This window comes from Genypterus blacodes, unplaced genomic scaffold (assembly GCF_046128005.1).
Source record: "Genypterus blacodes isolate CSIRO-AG114 ecotype Tasmania unplaced genomic scaffold, CSIRO-AGI_Gbla_v1 ptg000044l_1, whole genome shotgun sequence".
NCBI lineage: Eukaryota > Metazoa > Chordata > Actinopteri > Ophidiiformes > Ophidiidae > Genypterus > Genypterus blacodes.
Genome location: NW_027466857.1, coordinates 1302729 through 1324094, shown reverse-complemented (window position 1 = coordinate 1324094; position 21366 = coordinate 1302729). Strand labels below are relative to the sequence as shown.

General features: G+C 40.7%; 1 protein-coding gene across 1 annotated transcript in view; it reads left to right on the top strand.

Moving 5' to 3' along the window:
• Window positions 1–21366, top strand: part of fat2 (FAT atypical cadherin 2) — a 55054-nt gene that overhangs the window by 4402 nt on the left and 29286 nt on the right. The window contains exons 2-8 of the mRNA XM_076148908.1: window positions 7157–10413; window positions 11405–11716; window positions 15910–15968; window positions 16542–16853; window positions 18131–18338; window positions 20839–20978; window positions 21149–21211. Of these exons, the coding sequence (XP_076005023.1) occupies window positions 7185–10413; window positions 11405–11716; window positions 15910–15968; window positions 16542–16853; window positions 18131–18338; window positions 20839–20978; window positions 21149–21211 (4323 nt within the window). The 5' untranslated portion in view covers window positions 7157–7184. The remainder of the gene's footprint in view (window positions 1–7156; window positions 10414–11404; window positions 11717–15909; window positions 15969–16541; window positions 16854–18130; window positions 18339–20838; window positions 20979–21148; window positions 21212–21366) is intronic.

Genomic DNA, 21366 nt, shown 5'->3' with positions numbered 1-21366 from the left:
TAAGAACATGTTATTTTTGACTGTAATGGTGATTGTGGTACATTAAGATTATACTAAGTCTGTAATTAGTGCACTCACATTGTTATTTAAGGAGAAAGTATTGAAATATATTTGGGAATGAGGGATTTGTTTAAAATATACGAGTGCTTCTCAAATGTGAAGATTTCCTTGTACAGGGCAATCTGTATAGTGTGTCCTATGCCATTATATTAGAAACTGTGACTAATCGATGAGTCCAACATAGACAGATGAATCATTAGTTACAGTTTTAGGTCCGTGCACCTGCCATTCACTGGATTTAATCCAAAGGTATCAAAGCCTTTTCAGTCACAGAAAGGGTGTTGTAAAAATGTGGCTGTAATTTAATTTTCTTTTTAAATTATCGATTTACAATTTTTTCCAAAAGTGACCAGAAAAGCAGGAAATTTAAAAAAAGTCAAAAGTGTGCTTGCAGGTGGTTATAATGGCCTGTACTGTAGTTGGCAATGAATAACTATACGGCCCTGAAATGTACCACAACATAAACAATGCTACACGTAGCCATGATGATATGTAGTGTCGGAAACATTTCCTCACCTACCACCCAATCTCTGCCCTTTGTAACGTTTTTAACACAACGTACATGATCTGTAGTGCAGTACAGATCATGTACATTGTGTTAACTTGATGTCAGATTATGAAAACAAACAAACATTGGGTGCATGCACACAACGAGATTTTGGTCCTTGACTGCAGCAATCGCCTCTCTGATGCAAGAGGTTTACAAAGGGCAGAGATTTTGTGGTAGGTGAGGACATGTGTCCGACACTGTCTGTTCCCATATCATTTAGAAATGTCAGAATCACTGTCCAGCCGTTCAGTCCAAAGCAAATATGCAATCTAACCATGCACTGGAGCTCCAAGTGAGTTATATAGTCATCCGTTTCCTGTGAAAAAACTATTTCAACACCAACGTGTGCGATCATGAAGTCGTATAGCTGCTTTGTAAACCCTGAGGCATTTTATAAAAGGAGAACACTGAATGTGGTTTAATCTGAATGAGCCAACTTCACACAGCAGGTCCTACCAGGCCCAGGCATAAAGGTAATTACCTCTGGATGCTTTCATAAAGGTTTTTTAAGGGTAAACTGTTGAAATCCTGACAGCAGAGGTGGTTTTATGAGGGATTTAAAGGATTTTGAATGGTGCTCCTTTACCCCTAAAACACATATGGCATTATTCTCTTTCGAGCTCCTGCTTTCACTGTATTCATCCTTTGAAAACTGTTTCCTGGTTTTTGTGAAGTGATTACAACTTGGTTCTCAAAGAGAAAGGAGAGAAGTGAGAATAGCTGGCACATAACTGAAATATAATATATGGGTAATTTCTTTACAGAGGATTTGGAGATTTCAAAATGATCCCACGAAAACCAAAGAACAAGGTTTCCGTTTAATGACAGTTGATTCCATTTTTAAACCTGTTACCTCAGTTAAAATATCTCTACATTTTAGTTTTTTGGTTTGCAAACAAACGCCAAATTCAACCGAAAATAAGATTCCAGAAATAACCCAGGATGATCAAACATCACTGACTGGCCTGGCCCAAATGTGAAACAGCATCCAGTTCAGTTTCTGTTCTTTAAACACATGAACATCCGCTGAACCAGGGTTCCTAGTGCCTGCCATGAATTAAGCAATGATGGAAGAGGAAACATTTAAGTCCATTAAGTAGTTGAATGTGAAAGCAATGTGGTTGAAAAATTGCTAGAAATGTCTCAATCTCAAAGAGCAACACAAGCCAACCTCTTTTTCTATGGTTTACTGAATGTCAGCAAACATTTATTCAAAAAAGAAGAATTTTGTGGGGGTTCTTTTTGAGAATTTTTACATAGCCAGTCAAATGCAAAAAAATGCAATATCCTTCAGTATAAAATGCTAAATCTGTTTTCAAATATCTAAAATATAATGTGGACCAGTGGGGAGTACATGTGTCCAACGTCACATATCATCACAGCTACGTGTAGCATTGTTCATGTTTTGATACATTTCAGGATGGTATTGTTATTCATTGTCAACTATAGTACAGGCCACTTACTGTAACTACCTGCAAAGAAGCACCCTTTTGACTTTTTTAATACACGCTTCTTGGTCACTAGGTTTGTCATATTTCAACTTTAAGTTGTCAGATTTGTCTTACTGAGATCCATTGGAAAAGGTTCAATTGGATGGTAAAATGGATTACATTACATTACGATAATTTGGCTGACGCTTTTATCCAAAGCGACTTACATTACATTTACCAACCTTCGCAGAGGGGGGAGCAATTGAGGGTTCGGTGCCTTGCTCAGGGGCACCTCGGCAGGGGCGCGAACCGGCAACCCTCAGGTTCCCAAGCGGAAGCTCTACCCACTGAGCCACTGCCTCCCATGGATGAAACATGGATAGTAACATACATACATATTTCGGTTCTGCACAGCCCCTGATATCCAGTGCAGGATTATGGGGAGCTGGACACATTCAGGCACTAAAGACATTTTGGGTCAGCTAACCTGCATGTGTTTGGACAGCGTGAGCAAACCGGCAGCATCGGGAGGAAACAGAAGTCCGGATGTTTGATGAAATCAAAAGATTTATCCTTGGATTTTTCTTGCTCACACTTCTACCGGGACACATCAGATTTAGCCATTGTCTTCTTCAACCAACCACGTAAAAATGATACAATGTAACAAATGGTCAAACTAAAGTACAGACACTATATAGGCAATATATGACGTATTACAGGAGGTCCTCTGGTAATGCTAGATGATAGGGCATGTTTTCTGCTGAACATAATATCTGCATTTTGTTATAACTCTGTTGATTTAAGATCATGGAGCTAGCTTGCTAGTGAGCATGCTAACAAGCTATCTAACGTCTAGCTTCCTTATGAGGAGATATCTGATGTGATGGGCACTTGGGCAAAAGGTGTTAGGTGTGAGGAGTATCTGGATTTTGACCGTTTACTGCTGAGACTTTGGTTTTGGTCTGAGTGAGGTACTGAATGAAGATGATAAACACCAGAGGCTGCACATTCTGCTCAGCGTCTCTGCTGGGAACAATGTGGGTGATGGTGAAATGTGATCCAGGAAGCTGGAGCTGAACATGTGGGAGCAGGCTGAACTGGGAGGCACCCCTGTGTGTGTGTGTGTGTGTGTGTGTGTGTGTGTGTGTGTGTGTGTGTGTGTGTGTGTGTGTGTGTGTGTGTGTGTGTGCGTGCGTGCGTGCGTGCGTGCGTGTGTGTGTGTTCATTGATGTATGGTTTGATGTATGGTACAGAGTTGTACTGCATCATGTTTTGTATTGGATTTGTATTGGACATCTCTGTCTGTACACGTCTATATTTGTGAAGTTTCAAGTTTCAGTACAACAAAAATACAGGTTTTCAAATAATTTGTTCTTGAGTAAAGGTCTTCACACCCACATTCCATGGAACACCTACCCAAACCTGATAGCCAGCAGACAGAGGACAGTCAAACAGGAAAATAAACTCTTGCTAATAAGCGATCCCTCCTGGATTCCCCTGAATCTTATTTGTGATTTATTTGCAATACAAATCATGGATTGTAATTCTTAACTTGTACACTATTTTTATTATTGTATGTTATTATATTTTTAAAAGTTGCAATAGCACCCCTATTGCTGGTTGGAGATGATTGTGTACCCTTTAATTTACAGCACATACAGTAGCTCAGCTAACGGCAGTAGCTTGTGTAAAACAGGTTAGATTGTATCAAGGTGTTTTCATGTGTTCATCCGTCCATTTATAAATCTGTTTACATGTCAACCACTTAAGCATATTTGACTCAACTCTCCCCTCTCTCATCCATCAAGCCAGCCCATGAAATATTCCAAAAATGTATAGGCTTTCGGGAAAGGTGAGCTGGACTGTCAAGTAAAAAAAGGATGTGGAGCAATTTTATTTTCACCTTCATTGCTTCATTGCACATATGCTTGTTGTTCTGTTTTGACAGAATAGAATAGAATATAGATCTTTGCTTGTGTTGTATAACTTCTTGGATAAAAGCATCTGCCAAATGAGTAATGTAAGCTTAGACTAATTGTGTTGTGCATGTAAAGAGTAATTGTGTTGCAATGCTGCCAAGTCTTCACATTATTTGTTCCTAACTAAACCTGAGCAGTAATGTTTATGTGAAAATTATATATTATATAACATGCAAGTTTGCAATAAATCATCATTAAGTTATGATAACATCAGACGTAAACATAATGTTCTCAGACACACAAACTACAGTGAAGAGAAACAGTTATTCAGTAGTGATCTCTTTGGAATTTCTTGTATTCAAGATTAATTGTAAAATAATCATCTGCTTTTATTGAATGCATTCTTTAATCATTTGCAGTTTATGCTTTTAAGTATTCAATCCTAGATATTAATGAACAGTGTTCTCTTAATGGAACCTCTGAATCAAATGTTTCCTTTAACTGCTCATCAAACTTGCACAATGAGGAAGGATTTTCAGACTATTCCTCCCAACAACACTGCCTGAATTAATCAATATTTCCTGGATTCCTTACATGAACATGGAGAATTGCGACAGAAGCTCTCAACTGCTTCCTGAGAACTGCCCTTATTTTAATGATGTCTTGCAGATGGGTGAGCTCAAAAATAACACTGCAGAAAATTGGAAACCATTTTTTTAATCTTTTTGCCAAACCCAAACAATGATCCTGACCTTAGTAATCTGATAACATGACACCAAGAGATAGAGATAAAACCACACATACCTGTCACCCTCCACTGAAATCTGGAGCGCTAATCCTATCTGACCTGACTGTACAGTATAAACTGTAACCAGGGAGAGCTGTTTTCACAAAACCATATACATGATAATATGATTTATGCACAGTACATATCCCATACACCACTGGTCTCCAACAGGTCGCTCACAAGCTACCAGTAGCTCGCCACCCGTTTCTGAGTTGCTCACGAAAGGTTAAAAGAATATGTTTATATATAAGCGCACGCCGCATTTTTATGGTGACTGCCCCGAAAATAGCCCAGATAAAAAGCAACAAAGATACTATTATCATGAGGAACTCAAAAAATGTATGAATGTGAATGACAAGTGTGTGCGTGTCTCATTTGCGGTGCGAACGCGTCTGTGGAGCGCCACTTCACCAAAGTCCAGAGGAACTTTTCACACGACTTTCCGGCAGCTAGCAGGGCGTCATGTGTTGTTAGCGAACGAACCGGCTGAAAGACATAAGACTCTTCTGCAACATAATTACAAGACAGAATGATAGGATGGTCTTGTCCGTACCATGAACACGGTGAAGACTGAACGTTTGAACTGATGTTGTGTCGTCACGTCGAGCAGGGTCCACAAAAAAACTTCACAGACATGAGAACTGTGCATCCAACAGTTCAGATGGAAGAAAAAAAGGTAGGCTAGCGTGCCTGCTACTGTCAGTGCTTCTACAACTGTTGGGATGCAGAAGCGCCGCCCAGGCTCTCAATCCAGTGTATGTTCTTCCAAACAGGGAAACACTCCCAAAATACATTCAGAGGAAAAAAACATTCCAAAAGACAGAGAACTTGCGTCACTGCAAGAACATTCCAAAACTATTTTAATTCCTCATGAAAATAGTACCACACTCTCTGTCGTCTCACTAATATCAGAACAGACTGAATGCATTGTGAAGTACAGATGATATGGTAACTACAGGGAATTCCCAGAATTACAGGGAATGTGAAGGGAAATTGTAAAAGTGATATGTGGACAGACAAATGTGAAATATGATAGGTATAGTATTGATAAAATAGTAAAATAAGTAACTAATAATATACAAAACGACAACATTGTTTTGTTTTCGAAGAGATTAATATCATGTGAATTCATTAGTGTGAGCTTGACACTGAAAATGTATACAGAAAAAACGTGCTTATGTTGCTGAATTGAACGGCATTTTGTTACAAAATGTGAGTGTTGAGTGTTGGATATCGACATTTTGTAAATGTTCACACAAAAGGCACTTTTTCAGCTGGTTTGGGTGGAGAATCAGCAATGTGGTTAAATGTTACCAATAATGTAAAACATGGGTAGCTCTTTGACACTTTTATTTTGTCAAAGTAGCTCTCAGAGGCAAAAAGGTTGGAGACCACTGCCATACTCTTTTCAAAGCTCATTTCATGGTTGATCCTGAGGAGTAGTGTTTCTGCCCTGCAGAAAATTCAATGTGAACCATTTTTTGGCTGTGGATGGGCTGACAGCAAGGTGGCATTCTGCTCTCCAGTTATGTCTTCTGGCAGTTCTGACAGGCTGTTTTAAAGCTCAAGCTGGCAAGTTGTGGCTGTGCATCAGAAGAGCTTGCTCTGTGGGCTGATGTCTTTCCATATGCATACAACCATCAAACAGATAATAGAGGTATGCCTGTTGGCCTATTAAGCAAGGGTGAACAATCAAGTTTGCTTAGCTTACATCTTCCTTTTTAACACAGAACCAAAACTTTTTTAGGCAGTTTACTAAATTAGGCAAAGAGTGAAACTGTATGATGCTTATGAAAACTACCTGTTGCTGGAGTTTTATACTGCCCTCAAGATAACATAAAATAAAATATATTTTACTTTTTGAGTCTTTGCTACCCTGTAGTTGCTCAGTATGAACAGTTGTGTATTTCCTTCAAAAGGTGACCCAAGAATTCTTTCATTTCTATTTGAGATCCTGTTAATCTATGTCAATAACTTCATCGTTGCAGACAGGTGTAAGCATGTGTAGGGAGCAGAATTGAAAGACCCACTTCCACTAGTATGATACTGAATCACCGATGATGATGCCTTCGAAAAAATAATTTCGATGACTGCATGTTGCAACCATTCACAAAGAGCAGCAGAGGAATAATTATCTGGAAAGGTTGCCACCTGTCTGAGAAGGCTTGAAGGCAACTTGCTGGTCCTGAAACAATGCGTTGTTCACTTTGCTTTAGTTTGGTCAAGACAAGTTGGGGCAAGAGTCAGATGCCTTACCTCAGGCTTCCACGGTGCTGTTGTGTCATTGTAGTTGAAGTAGTAGAAGTTTGTTGTTGTAATAACGATCCAACACTTATCCTATTACTGAGTTGCATTATGTAACATTATACTTCTCAGTTTTTCTAATTGTCTCTTATTTTGTTTTCCACAGGTGGAGATTCCTTTTGGGGGTACTAAAGATGCCAGCTTCAGGGACAACTCTCATTGTATTAGCAGCAATCCTTGTGAGCTTAGCCAGCACGGCTAAAGGAAAGAACTTCTCTCCGCTAAGATTCACACACCACCTCTACAATGCTACCATCAATGAGAACTCTGCCCCCCGGACGTATATTGAGACTCCGGTCAAGATGGGCATTGAATTGACGGAGGTGTTCTGGGAATTCAAGTATACTGTGGTGTCTGGCGATGATGATGAGCTTTTTCAAGTAGAGGAAGTCAAAATTGGGGATTTCTGTTTCCTCAGGATCAAAACACGCAGTAGTAATTCAGCGCTCCTCAACAGGGAGGTCAGAGACACTTACACTCTTACTGTTGAAGCAACTGAAAGCGTTTCTGAATTAAAGGCAAAGACTAAGGTGTCTGTTCAGGTGCTTGATACCAATGACCTGAAGCCTCTTTTCTATCCAGCCTCATACAACGTGGCCATCCCTGAGGACACTCCACTTAAATCAAGTGTCATCAGAGTGAGTGCTACTGATGCTGACATTGGGAGCAATGCCGAATTTTATTACTCTTTCACTAGCAGAAACCATCCTTTTGTTGTTGATCCTTTCACAGGCACGGTCAGCCTTGTGAAGAGGCTCAGTCAAACCCGGGCAGACAGATATGACCTCACAGTTTTAGCTGAGGACAGGAAAAAGAAAATATCCGGTGTTCATAAATTTGGCAATATTGCAAGGGTCACAGTAAATGTACAAAAGACGTCCTCAGTCACACCAGTTATCACGTTTAATAAACCCTTAGTTTCTACAGATGGAAAAATAACAATCAGTGTTCATGTGGAGTCAGGAGTAGAGCTAGTGGAATCCCTTAATATTGTCGGAGGGGATCCTCACAAGAGTTTTGAGATCATCCCCTTCGGCGTGCACAGCAATAACTTCCAAGTGATATCAACAAAGAGGGTGACTTGGCCTCAAACCCCATATGGACTGAATTTGTCCCTTCAAGCAAAAGACAGGGGATCCCCAAGCTTACTCTCTCCAGTTACACAAATCCATCTTCCAGCCTTTAATTACAGGGCTCTGGCATTTTTGGAAGACACTTATATTGTAATACTGAGTGAGTTTTCTCCACCTAAAACTCATGTGGTCAAGGTGTCTGTCAACACAGTCCCCATTAATGTTACTTTTAGCATAATAAATAATCCAGACAGTACTAAATTCAAGATAAACCCTAAAACAGGGATTATCATAACCACAGAGAAATTTGACTACGAGACAAAAGATCGATATGAGTTTGATGTAACAGCCAACAAAGGTGAAACTGAGACTCACATTGTGGTTGAGATGAGAGATGAAAATGACAACAGCCCACAATTTAGCCAGACCTCCTATCAGGCGACGTTGGATGAAAATGCCCCTGTCGGCAGCAATGTTTTGAAAGTAGCAGCCATAGACAAAGATAAAGGTAAAAATGGCTTTGTGACTTATGCTATTGCCAACTCAGGGCCATTACCGTTCACTATACACCCATTCACAGGTGTCATTTCAACCTCTGAACATTTGGACTATGAACTAATGAAACGTCGGTACCATCTCAGAGTTTGGGCCTCTGACAGTGGCAGCCCCTTTAGTCAAGTCAGTGAATGCCCTGTAACTATAACCATGAACAATGTCAATGATAACATCCCTCTGTTTGAGAGAGTGGGCTGCAATGCCACAATACCACAAGATTTAGCTGTGGGACATGCAGTTGCAGAGCTGTCAGCCATTGATTTGGATGAGCTGCAGCAGCTGAAATATGTTATTGAGTCAGGTAATGAGCTCCAAGTCTTTGCTATTGACTCAGTGACAGGATCCATCACCCTCAATCAACCAATTCCATTGCAAGCAGATTCATTCACCTTGAGAATCATAGCCACAGATGGCAAATATCAGTCTCAGCCATCAGTTGTTACAATAACTGTCACTGACCAAGGCAATGCTGCCACGATCAACTGCCAAGAAACAGGTATTTTTAGACAGCTGACTGATAAGCTCATAGAGTCAATCAAACCCATTTTAACTAACCAGGAGGAAGAGTCGTTCTCTGATATTCACATCACTAACCGGCATTCTCCTAAATTCAATTTAAGCATCCCTGGTTCTATTGACCTTGCCGAGGACTACCCACTGACCTCCACCATTATTCAGTTCAATGCAACTGACAATGACAGTGGCTTCAACAGTAAGTTGTTGTTCATCATATCAAGTGGAAATGAGGACGGCTGTTTCTCCATTGACCTTTTTTCTGGTGAACTTTGTTTAGTTTGCCCATTAGACAGAGAAAGTAAGGAATTCTACATTTTGAACATTACTGTTTATGATTTAGGAATGCCACAGAAGTCATCTTGGAAATTCATTGCAGTAAATGTCATGGACGTCAATGACAATCCCCCTATTTTTGATCAGCTAAGATATGTGGTACGTATCCCTGAAAACACAGAGGTGGACTCCATCATATTTAGAGCCCACACAGTAGATCTGGACGCTGATGAAGTAACACTCCCTATAATAGAATACTCCCTGTTGACATCTACAGACTTTTTCAAAATCGATGAACTGACTGGTGAGGTGAGGGTGACGGATCGTTTGGATAGAGAACTCACACCCAGACATGACCTACAGATCGAAGCCAGAGACCAGGCCAAAGTCAGTCCTCAGCTGTTTTCCACCACCGAACTTGTTGTGGTTTTGCAAGACACAAACGATAATCCTCCCAAATTTGTACCAAAGGTATACAAAATAAAAGTTCCTGAGGATGTTCCTGTGGGGACCCTTTTGGTCTGGTTGGAGAGTGTTGACTTAGATCTTGGCAGTGGGGGTCTAATTTCCTACAACTTGAAGAACACAGAGAATGGGATCTTTCACCTCGACTCCTACACAGGTGCATTGTTGCTTGAGAGGGAGCTGGACTTTGAAAGGCGGCACTTCTACAACCTTACAGTTCGAGCTGTTGACCATGGTCTGCCGCGTTCCCTCTCTTCCTCCTGCTTTGTAGAAATTGAGGTTCTGGATGTCAATGAGAACCTTCACCGGCCAGTGTTCTCTGAGTTTGTGTATGAAGCAGATGTGATGGAAGACGCAGCAGTGGGAACGTTAGTTGTAACGCTCACAGCTTCAGACAAGGATCTTGGTAGAGATGGAGTGGTTCGGTACCAAATCCACGAAGGGACTGGTCTTGGAGTCTTCATCATCGATGAGGAATCAGGTAAAAAGAAACACTCGGGTTCCGATCATTACTGTGACTTTGTAATAATTTTCGAAACATTACTCAGACACTTTATGCTATGTGGTTGTAGGATCTTTGACTATGTTTTATTCTTTAATATATGCTTAAAAACCATATTTGAAGGATCCTTGTCCAGAAATGTTTTTTTTTAAATGTTTGTTTAAAAGATTATAACACAATCAGATCCTAATAATTCTAATATAATATTGGCCCCAAATATCCAGTATCACTCAGGCTGTACTTTTCCCTCACTTCCCTGAAGTTATAGCCCATATTAAGCTAAATTTAGTCTGAATGACTCTAATGATTTCAATAGAAATTCCATGTCTCTGATAACAATTATCGTCCAAACATGTATCACAAAATTTTTCAGTTTGTATGCCAGCTGAATAAGATTACTAGCCTGGGCTGTCACTGGAGACATGTTTTTGTTTTAGCTTTTACCTTATGAGACACGTGCATGGTCTCTACATGATATTTCCTCTTGGATTGTTTGTCTACCTTTCAACATATCCGTTACAGAGACACCCTGTGACCTGAGCAGATCATAATGCATTCCATTGACCTACTGCTGCACTTTCGTCAATGATAAAATCAGGACAAATAGAGTTCTCTGTCAGAATGGGAGAGAGAAAAATGAAATGTATCTCTTTCTCTGTGTTGCTGGTTTTCAAACTGTCCCTCAGGCTTTTAAAGGAAACTTTATGTGGACAAGTTGATATCCATCCTCTTGGGTTTGGGGTTTTGACAACAAAAATGTCATCTGTCTTGCAAGATAATAAATTCTCAAGGCACCTTTGGGTCAAGCCACAAGATAAAACTGAACTAGAATGATATTTTCTTAAGAGTGGTTAGTTTTATTAAATAGAAAATAATTCATGTATGGGTGAATAACTCCAGAGGAACATGTTGAAACTGGTAAATGTCAGTGTCTAACAGTGCTAGTGTGACTAACCTTTATTTCCCTCAGGTGCGATTCGTACATCGGAGACATTGGATCGTGAGACACTCCCCCACTACTGGCTGTCTGTCTATGTCACTGATCTGGGAACTGAACCTCTGATTTCTTGGACGCATGTCTTCCTGGATGTCCTGGACATCAATGACAATGCCCCAGAACTTTCCAAGCCTGTCTACTTTGCCTCCGTCCAGGAAAATGTGGCCAAGGACACATATGTTCTCCAAGTGTCTGCCACAGACGTGGATACATCCTCCAAAGGGAAGCTTTCTTTCCAGATGCTGGATTCTCAGCGAGGTTACTTCGATGTTGATCCAAAGACAGGTACTGAACAAGAAGCATATTCTTACTTGCATGTGTAACAACAGCCAGCATTGCAAGCAAATTAAAACATATACATGAGAGACACATTTTCTGCCCAACAAAAAAAATTCATTAGAAATCTCTACATATATTTCATGTAAGAGTCATTCCAAAATGAGAAATACCTTTTTTTTTAACTTCTGCCATCTGACCCTTAACTAAACCATACATTATACTGAACATTCATTCCCCCATTCCCTATGCCAGTTTATCCTAATAATTAACCATGGGACTGTGAGGCAGCAGTACCAACCACACACACACTACAGTTTGTATAATCCTTATTGTGTCACTTGGGTCCATTGTGGCATTTTATGTAGGGTCACAGTTGGGCATCAAGGTCTCTGTAAATGTAACCTTAGATCCTCTGACTGTGCAGACCTTTAATTCAGCACAGCCCTGAGTCAGGTAATTGAAAGGTCTTTACAATCTGCCATAGAGAAGAGCGGATGTGCTGTGTAATTGTATGAGCGTGTGTAGTGTCATATTTGTGTTTGTGGACCAAATTGGAAATTGATAGATTATCCATCCATATTTGGATCCAATCTCGCGTGGAGCATATACAGTACTGTAAGACGTGAGGACTTCTCTGTTTTCTTTTGTGTGAAATTGGTCTGACACATCCTTACACATTACTCCAAATTCTTAAGGTAAATTTACATTTTGATCCAGGGAAGTAAAACCACAAACAACAGCGAGAGCATTATTTCCCACAAGCGGAGGTGTGTCTGAAACATGCACTCTCCAGATGTGATGCTGCAAGTCTGAGCAGAGCAGGGAATGCAGAGAGCACAAAGCTGAAAATTAAACTTTGTACTAATAACCTCCTTCAGAAGTCCTTCTCAAATGCATTCAACCAAGTTATGAAATGATGTGCAGTTGTTGAGAGAAAACTAACATTTCACCCAACCGGGAACAAATGCTTTCACCCACTTAAAGTACAGCATGTGTGTCTTCGTCTTTGACAGTTGCACTCGAGTGTAGTCACCTGGTGCAGACTTTGATGTTCAGGCAAATTAGTGCAACATTAGCTTTGACTGTGCAAGCCACTGCAAGCCCTGTCCTCTGATAATCTCCAGGTAGCTCTGGTGTTTGTCCACACCCTAAAGCCAGTATACAGAGAGATTAGAGAGACTAAAGGCTATGTTAATCAAACTATGTTGCACAACACACAGACATTGTGCTGAGGAAAATGGAGAGGTTTTTGTTTTTGGTCCACAGAAGAGCAGCTGTATTTAATACTCATTCACTCTAACAGACATGGTGAGCAGGACTTTCAAGAGGCAGGACCTGACCTCCTGTCAAGGAAAGACATCTGTTACAGTGTAGCTTTATATGTGGCAAAGGAAGAACAAACTCGCTGGAAAGTGAATTTACAGAAATTACTTAACGGCAACAAGATCATGAAACTGAAGACATCCAGTGTGCTCCCATGACTGAAAGCTGAGTCAGATTCCTACAGGGCCATGAGTCATTTCATCCTGTTGGGGCATGATGCATTTCCACATCGTTCCCTTTGTACATTGATAATAGTATGTTGGTTTTGAAATAATCAGACAAGGTGGATCACGTTCAGATCCAGTTTCTACATTCATCATTCAATCAGCATTTGATCTCTGTAAACTTAGTTCCCTCATTAAATGGGTTTATATAATTAGCTTTGATCAGTAAATACTAGTTTAGCTTTGTTTCTGTCATAAAAAATCAGTTCACTAGCTCTTTCTTCTCCTCCACTCTATCATATCACCTTTCCTTATTTCCTTCCTTCCTCTTTGTTTCCTTATTTCCCTCTGTCCTTTATTTCCTTGTTTGCTTCATTCCTTGTCCATTTTCCCTTGAATTGTTCTGTTTCTTTTTTTTTGCCCACCCCTTTGCCTCCTTTCTTTCTTTCTTTCTTTCTTTCTTTCTTTCTTTCTTCTTCCTCCTTTGCCTTTTTTTACTTTCAGAATTGTAGTCCAGTTTAGGTCAAATCCATCAATAAAGAGTGTGCCCACAAAGTCTGCAGTGGCAGCTTACTTGAACCAACACTCTTTCAGTACAAGCAGTGTGATCTTCTGTAGATAATTATCCAGCTGTCGGTTGCTCTGTTGCTCTGTTGCTCTTTCTCACTCACAGCTAAGCTAAGTCTTCTTCTCCCGTGCTTCCTGTAATATGTCTGACTTGTTATTTAGAAATATTATGCTGTGTCCTTTTAGCATTAACATTAGAAATGTGATGTTGACAGGAAAGGTGGGAAGAACATGACAAGACATGCCAGACAGCTCTGTTATCTTCTTTTGGGTCTGACAGCAGTCTAGCATGGCTGAGTGCAAACAGGCGACAAGAGAGAGAGAGACAAAGCTTTACCCCGGTTTCCCATGTCTGGGTTTTTGACAAAAACACACTCTCTAATATGCTCCACCTGTCCTAACGGTGTCCTCCCAGCAGTGTTTGCACTGTTGTAAAAAAGACTGAACGACTCTCAGCAGGGTCTTATGCTCCATTTATGACCCTCATTTACAGAGTATGAGCCCCACACCTCCCCCAGTGTCCTTTTTTCAGTAGATTTTACATTTGACAAAACATAATGCTGAAATCCATAACTTGTTACATTAAATATCATATTCTATGTGTGGTTTACTGGTGCAAGATAACACTGGTGTGCTCAAGACAGCCAGGTACCCCTAGAACTCCGCCTCTCTACATCTTCCTAAGTGGCCCATATCAATTACACAAGCTATTGCCTTCTGGAGCATAGGTCCGCAAAAGTTTATTCCAGTGGAAAAGAAGAATTAGAGTTCTTATTGTTACTCAGGCGATTGTCACTCCTACTTAGGTTCACATGTATTTCAGGACACAAATGCGGTCTCTAGACCCCTCATCGCAAAGCAGGACACAGAGATGAAAGGTCGGCTAGAGTTCAAACAAGTTAGAAATTTCTCACGGTGTCTGTGACTAGTCAAGTCTAAGTTGGTGCCTCAAAAATGCTTACACGAGAAAAGTGTCAGTGAGGTGAATATGCTGTGAGTTAGCTATGATCTGAGGCTTCTAGTTGCAATTCAAGTCAAGTCAAGTTTATTTTTATAGCCCAATATCACATACAATGTCTCAAATGGCTTTAGAGAGCCACAACATCAGGAAAATTTCCGATCCAGCCTAAAGCTCTCAAGGAAGACTAGGATGCGGCTGCTGTCACTAAAACAGCATGGAGCTGAAAAACAGCTGACCTGTGGACCCCACACTAGTGTGGGACTAGTTGCAGACAAAAATCTCAAAGGAGAATAGTTTTCTGTCTTGTAGTGTGTCTTAGTTGTTGGTATTGTGGGATTCCTAAATGCGAAAAGAAGGTCGAGGGAGAGTCTGTCTCTTTGTTCATTTACTGCTCTCTGGAAACACATAAGTAAATTAGTCCATTCTTAACAAAATGGAGGTCGACACACTGCATGCAGTTGTGTAGTGGCCTGAGGATGTGTATGATCCGTAGTGAGGGAATACTGATATATCTCTCAGCTGATCTGCTGAAAGAGACGGTTCAACCAGCACTTCTCATGGCTTTCATCGTTACACAACAAAACCACAATAGTAGGATCTATTTGTCAAATTGTTTGGGTAAGTACACGTGAAATGTTTGGTTGCCCTTCTGCTGGTAGCTGTTTTTTTTTGGCATGCATCTCATAACCCATACAGACAAATTAAATAATTGAGCTGGATTAAACCTTCATTAAATCAGTTGCAGTGCTCCCTGATGAAACACAGTGGAGCTCTTAGAACTTCAGGAAATTCCTAATTTCTTCCACAGACACTTCCCAACACTTTATCTTTGTCACACAAAAAAACACTGTAAAGTATACAGAATACAAATATATTTAATAGAGGAAACGAAAGAGAAATGTGTGTGTAGTGAATCCGTGAGAGCAAGACTAATAAACACACACAGACACACACACCAGCTGCAGCAACAGCTACAGCAGCAGTAATAACATTTATAAACATGTGTGTTTACTTAGGTGTGATCAGTTCTCTTTCACACACACAAACTCACACACACCTACAACAACAGTAGTAATGTGTGTTTCTTCAGGGGTAATTATCACTCTCACTGACTAAGATCGCAGCTCATACACTAACAGACTTTTGGCTTGTGTGTGCGTGTGTGTATGTGTGTGTGTTTGTAGGTGTTATCAGCACGGTGTCTGTGTTGGATCGGGAGGATAAACCGGAGCACAGTATCGAGGTGAGACTCAGACTCAGTCTCATCATTACTTGACATGAAGCCAGAAGGAAAAACCTAAAATATCCTAAAATACATCAGTTTCATATGGTCAACAAATTAAACTGTTTTTACCCTTGTGAGAAAATATTCAATTTACCCTTTTACTTTTTTGTTTGAATTGTAAAAGACACATTCTTTATCCAACAGGGCAACCAATTTTGTCCCATAAAATCGCGGAAAAACTTTTGACATGTGACAAGTCACAGAAAATGTTTCTTTACTTATTATATATTTTATTTTATTTTATTTTATTTTATTTTATTTTATATATTCTAATTTAATCTATTATATTCTAATCTATTCTAATCAAATGTTCTATTGTAATTTTGATTTACAATACACACTGCTTTATCAAAGGCTAATTCAATAAAAAACAGACAACAAGTATGACAAAAGGAAAATTGCAACACATCCTTACATAATAACCCTTAGTTTCGTATATCTTTAATAGATACTGAATATCAAACTTTGACTGCACATGCCATGCTTTACAAACAAAATGGGAAGGTATGATTCGTCTCTGTTTTTCCGTAGGTCATTGTTTCAGATAATGGATCCCCGTCACTTCGTTCAACCGCCACCGTTGTTATTCGAGTCCTGGATGACAACGACAACATACCAGAATTCACAGAAAAACCTTTCCAGGTCAAACTCCCTAAACAGTGGCGTCACTCAGGCAAACAGGAAGTCTGCAGGATAGTTGCAGGTGATGGTGATGAGGGCTCCAATGCAGAGTTGACCTACAGTCTCCAAGACAGCCGAGATGAGAGGTTTGAGATTGAGCCGACCACTGGTATTGTGACGTCGCATGGTGACTTTTGGCCTGGCAACTACAGTATCCTCACGGTAGGTGCTCACAGTTATTAATCTGCTGAACCTTTTCAGGAACACATGAACTTTCCTTTGTTTTGCAGTGAACACTCAGGATTCATTTTGGGGCCAGAACTGTAGTTTTAGGGAACCATTTCGGTTCCTATGATAGGATCCTTCTGATGGTTCAGGAATAGTGTGGATCTTGGGAGGCCAAACATTGCCTTATTGGTCAGACTCAGGGGTTCCTCAGCCGACTCTTTCGCCTTGCTGGCCTCTAATTTGTAACTCTGACTATACAATTTAAAAAGTGGTTCTAAAATCATGGATCTCTGCCGCCAGCTTCAACATACTTTAGTGTCTCTGAAGAATCATCTCAGTCCATCAGTGAGGGTAAAATGAGTTTTCGTTTGAGGAAAACACTTTTTCCAAAGAGCTTTGCTTCTTTCATGTGGCTCTATACAAGGTGTGGAGACCTCTAAAGCAGGGGTGGGGAACCGGCGATCCGGCCCGCCTGGCCACAATTCGGCCCGCCCAATTCGACCCGGCCGGCCTGTGATCCGGCCCGCGACCGGGAGATCGCATTGCAAATTTCGAAGCGCGCACAAATCCCCGCCCCCGTCAACAAAAGTTTTGTCGGAAGATCGCTCCGCAAATTTGGAAGCCGAGTATGGCCCCTGCGGGCTGATGGCAACATCAAAATGGCCCGCGATAGGAAAAAGGTTCCCCACCCCAGCTTTATAGGCTTACCACGGGCCAGTGGCTCTGCTAAACGAGCTTGATTACACCTGAAAAGCTCTTTACAAACACCTGAAGTTCAGTGAATAGTCTTATCACTCTGCATTGTAGAGGTCAGCAGGTTAATCGCCAGGAGAAAAATTCTTTCAAAACATCAAAAATATCTCATCTGTCAGTACACATACTGACCTGTTTTTCCTCATGTTGACCAGCTGTGTGTGATGTGATTCCTTAAAGATCATGTGGATACATGTCATTATTAAATGTGACTGAAAAAGTAAATAGAAAAGCCACACTTTTCACATTTACCTTTACTCTAATACATTTCTAGATGAGTGTCGGATTCCTTCCTTCCTTCCTTCCTTCCTTCCTTCCTTGCTTCCGGTCTGCATTTTTCTGTCCAGCATTTCCAATTTGACCTTGCTGTTTCAGTTCTGACTCTACTTTTACTGCTGGTACTTTCATCACCTCTCCCTCTCTCAGTCACCTGTCAAAGATTAAGTAAAAAACATGTTTTTACTTAATAAAGCGAAAAAAGTTAACTTAATGTTTTTAACTTCTATGCTCATTTTTAGATCAAAGCATCAGACCAGGGCCAGCCCTCAAAGTCCTCCACTGCTAGGCTGCACATGGAGTGGGTTGCCTGTCAGCCGCCTTCCTCAGAGCCTATCACATTCGACGAGCCGCACGTCACCTTTGCTGTCATGGAAACTGAGCCTGTCACTCATATGGTGGGCATCATAATGACAGAGACGCAGCGCCTAAGATGGTTCAATATTGTAGGTGAGGAGAAAAAATATACGCACACACACACATACATTTATATATAGATATTTATACAGAACGTGTCTACTATTGAATTGAATATTGATTAGAAACTACAGAATTACATTATACAAATTTACATATTGATTGATGTTGCAAAGACACTGAGGGTACCATAAGGTTTTGCTTTTGAAAATATCAAAACAATGTTTTTTCTGTATGAATTCTGGTTTCCGTTAATTCTGCTGCAGTTTTGTTTGTGAGCAGGGGTGATAGCATGTTGAACAAGCAGCTCATATGACATTATGAATCCAAATTCTAAATATCTATAGCACATAAATAATTTATTCTTTGATTTTGTAGCTAAAGGCCTAAAAGTGTGTATTTTGCCAAAAGATTAAGGGACCTTGCTGACACCAGAGCCTCAGGACTCCCACAGTCGTCCTCATATCACCTGCCAGAAAACCACAGGAGGGACATCTTCCTTAGTAGCAGTCATATTCTATTCCATTGTTGCCTAGTCAAGTCTATGATTTATAACTGATTCGGATCTCAGTGAAATGCCATTGTGTCACTGGACTCCTCTCCCAGGCAGATATGGTGAAGTAAATTATTTATTGCCCTATTTTAACTCCCCCTCTCCTGCAGCAGAGCCCAGATTTGTATTGATGCTCTCTGACAGTTAGATAACGTCCTTTGCTGTCAAAAAGTAAAAACAACAGGTTATATATAAAAGATGGGACAAGGTTTGGATTGTAGTAAGGAGTAGCAGGAGTGATGTGAGGGTTCACAGCTCAGGGAGATGTGATCATGGTGAGGGTAAGGCTGTGTCTCTCTGCTCGAAAATGAGGTTTGTCCCATACAGAGTATGGTCTGTGGTCTATCTCTTCTTTTATTGTGACAATTTTCATCTAATCTAAAGCCACATTGCACACATCTCCTATAGGCTTGGGAGGTGGTTTGTCCTCAGCTATGTTCAGCCTCGATGTCAGTAATAATAGAATAGATATCTGGTCATTTCATTATGTGTGATAACAAGAAAACATAAACACTAATGATTGGAAACCCCATGGTGGCATGGAATCCATGAACATGTGCAAATGAAGAACTCAATGCTGCAAATTCACATCAATTCTCATTAAATCAGGAAACTTCTGATCTACCTCGAAAGAAAAAGTTTAGGAACCACTGATTTAGTGAGAAGAATATTTCAGAACTAGTCCTGGTCTTTGTACTATTCAACCATCATAAAAGTAAAGGAGCATCTAGTTCAGTTTACTGGATGTTCTTCGTAATGACCCATGTCAGTGGTCAAATTAGCTTTGTGTGTGTCTGGTTTAGGAGTTAGTCAGACCCAACATGATGTGGTGCACCCCCGCTCTTCACACCCCAAAGAAACAGCCAGCAGTGGTGACTTCAAACAAACAGTAGCATTTTATTGGCTTCAGAGGAAGCAGTGCCCAAAACAACAAATAAACGTGAGCCAAATGGCCCTAAGCTTACCTAATAAAGCAAAGGTGAAAAGTAATAACATTTGCATATAACCTGAACACCCTCACAAAACAGGTGAAAACTGTGACAACAAAAAGGACTTCTCCTACATGGCGCTACCATTACATTACATTACGAGCATTTGGCTGACGCTTTTATCCAAAGCGACTTACATTACATTACCACCCTACGCAGAGGGGGGAGCAATTGAGGGTTCGGTGCCTTGATCAGGGGCACCTTGGCAGGGACTTGAACCGGCGACCCTCCAGTTCCCAAGCGGAAGCTCTACCCACTGAGCTACTGCCTCCCTACCATCTGGCATTTCTCAGATACAAGCATTAACAGAACATTTCCCTAAAGATCAGTCAGAGGTGTAGCAGACATGTCTCTGAAGAATGGGAGAAGACAGAGAAGGCAGATTGTTGATAGCTGGAGCTTATATTGCCTGCAGTTACCAGGCTGTCCAGTCCAAGCCATGATTGTCAGCTGCCACTAGCCAATCACCGGGCTCCACCTGTGTCACCCACACACCTGAACACACACAGTGAAGAACAGAGAGAGAGAGACAGCAAAACAACATAAAATCCAACGCATAAGACTCCCCCAGGGTGACAACATGTGTTATAGGTTGAGCTGCTCAGTAATCCTGGAAAAGAATGCAGTTCAGCCCCTGTAGCAGACTAGAACCAGCTGGAAGAAATACATCTTCCAATACGTGCAGCTGTCATTCAACTCTTTGTTTCTGTGTTTATATGTCTGATTCTGTTTCAGTTCAATAATGTTATCACTGTGAATTCCAGGACCATTTTATATTGATTTCAAAGCTTGCATTTTACAGTACCTCATAATTTGTGGATTAATTGTATTGAGTTTGAGTTGAGTTTACTTGCTGTTAATCATCCACAGTTGCGGAATCTGACTTGCAGTGTTTCCTGTGCATACAGCAGCATGACACCTAGTAAAAGAAAGCTCTCTTTCTCTCTCACCCTCTCTCCCTCTATTTTCATCCCTCTTCCGTCTGTCCCAGGTGGTGATGAGGAAAAGGACTTTGTCATCCAGAGAAACACAGGAACCATCTCCATTGCCCGCCGGCTGGATGCAGCACGACACTCCAATTACAACCTGACAGTGCAAGTCACAGATTGTCACCATAGTGCCACCACACAGGTTAGACACATGAATCTGTTAGAATCAGATGTATTCGATGACTTTGCCTCTGGTTAATTTTTCTCTATATTAAATCATCCAGACCAATCTATATTATGTAGTATAGTGTTGCCATCCATATTCAATATGAGCAATCGTATTCCTTAATCACATGTACCTGTCAACTGCAGGCATACATCCGCGTGCTGGACATGAATGAACACCGTCCTGTATTCCTGAAGACGCTGTACAAGGTGAGACTAAAAGAGAGGTTTGGTAGATTCTCTGTGCTCTACATAGCAACATTTCACGTTTGAATACAGACAGAATACTTAGTTAAACTAAGGTGCGTTGCAACAGCAATCATTCCTGGGGGAGCATTCTTTACAGATAATTTAGGGTATGTCAT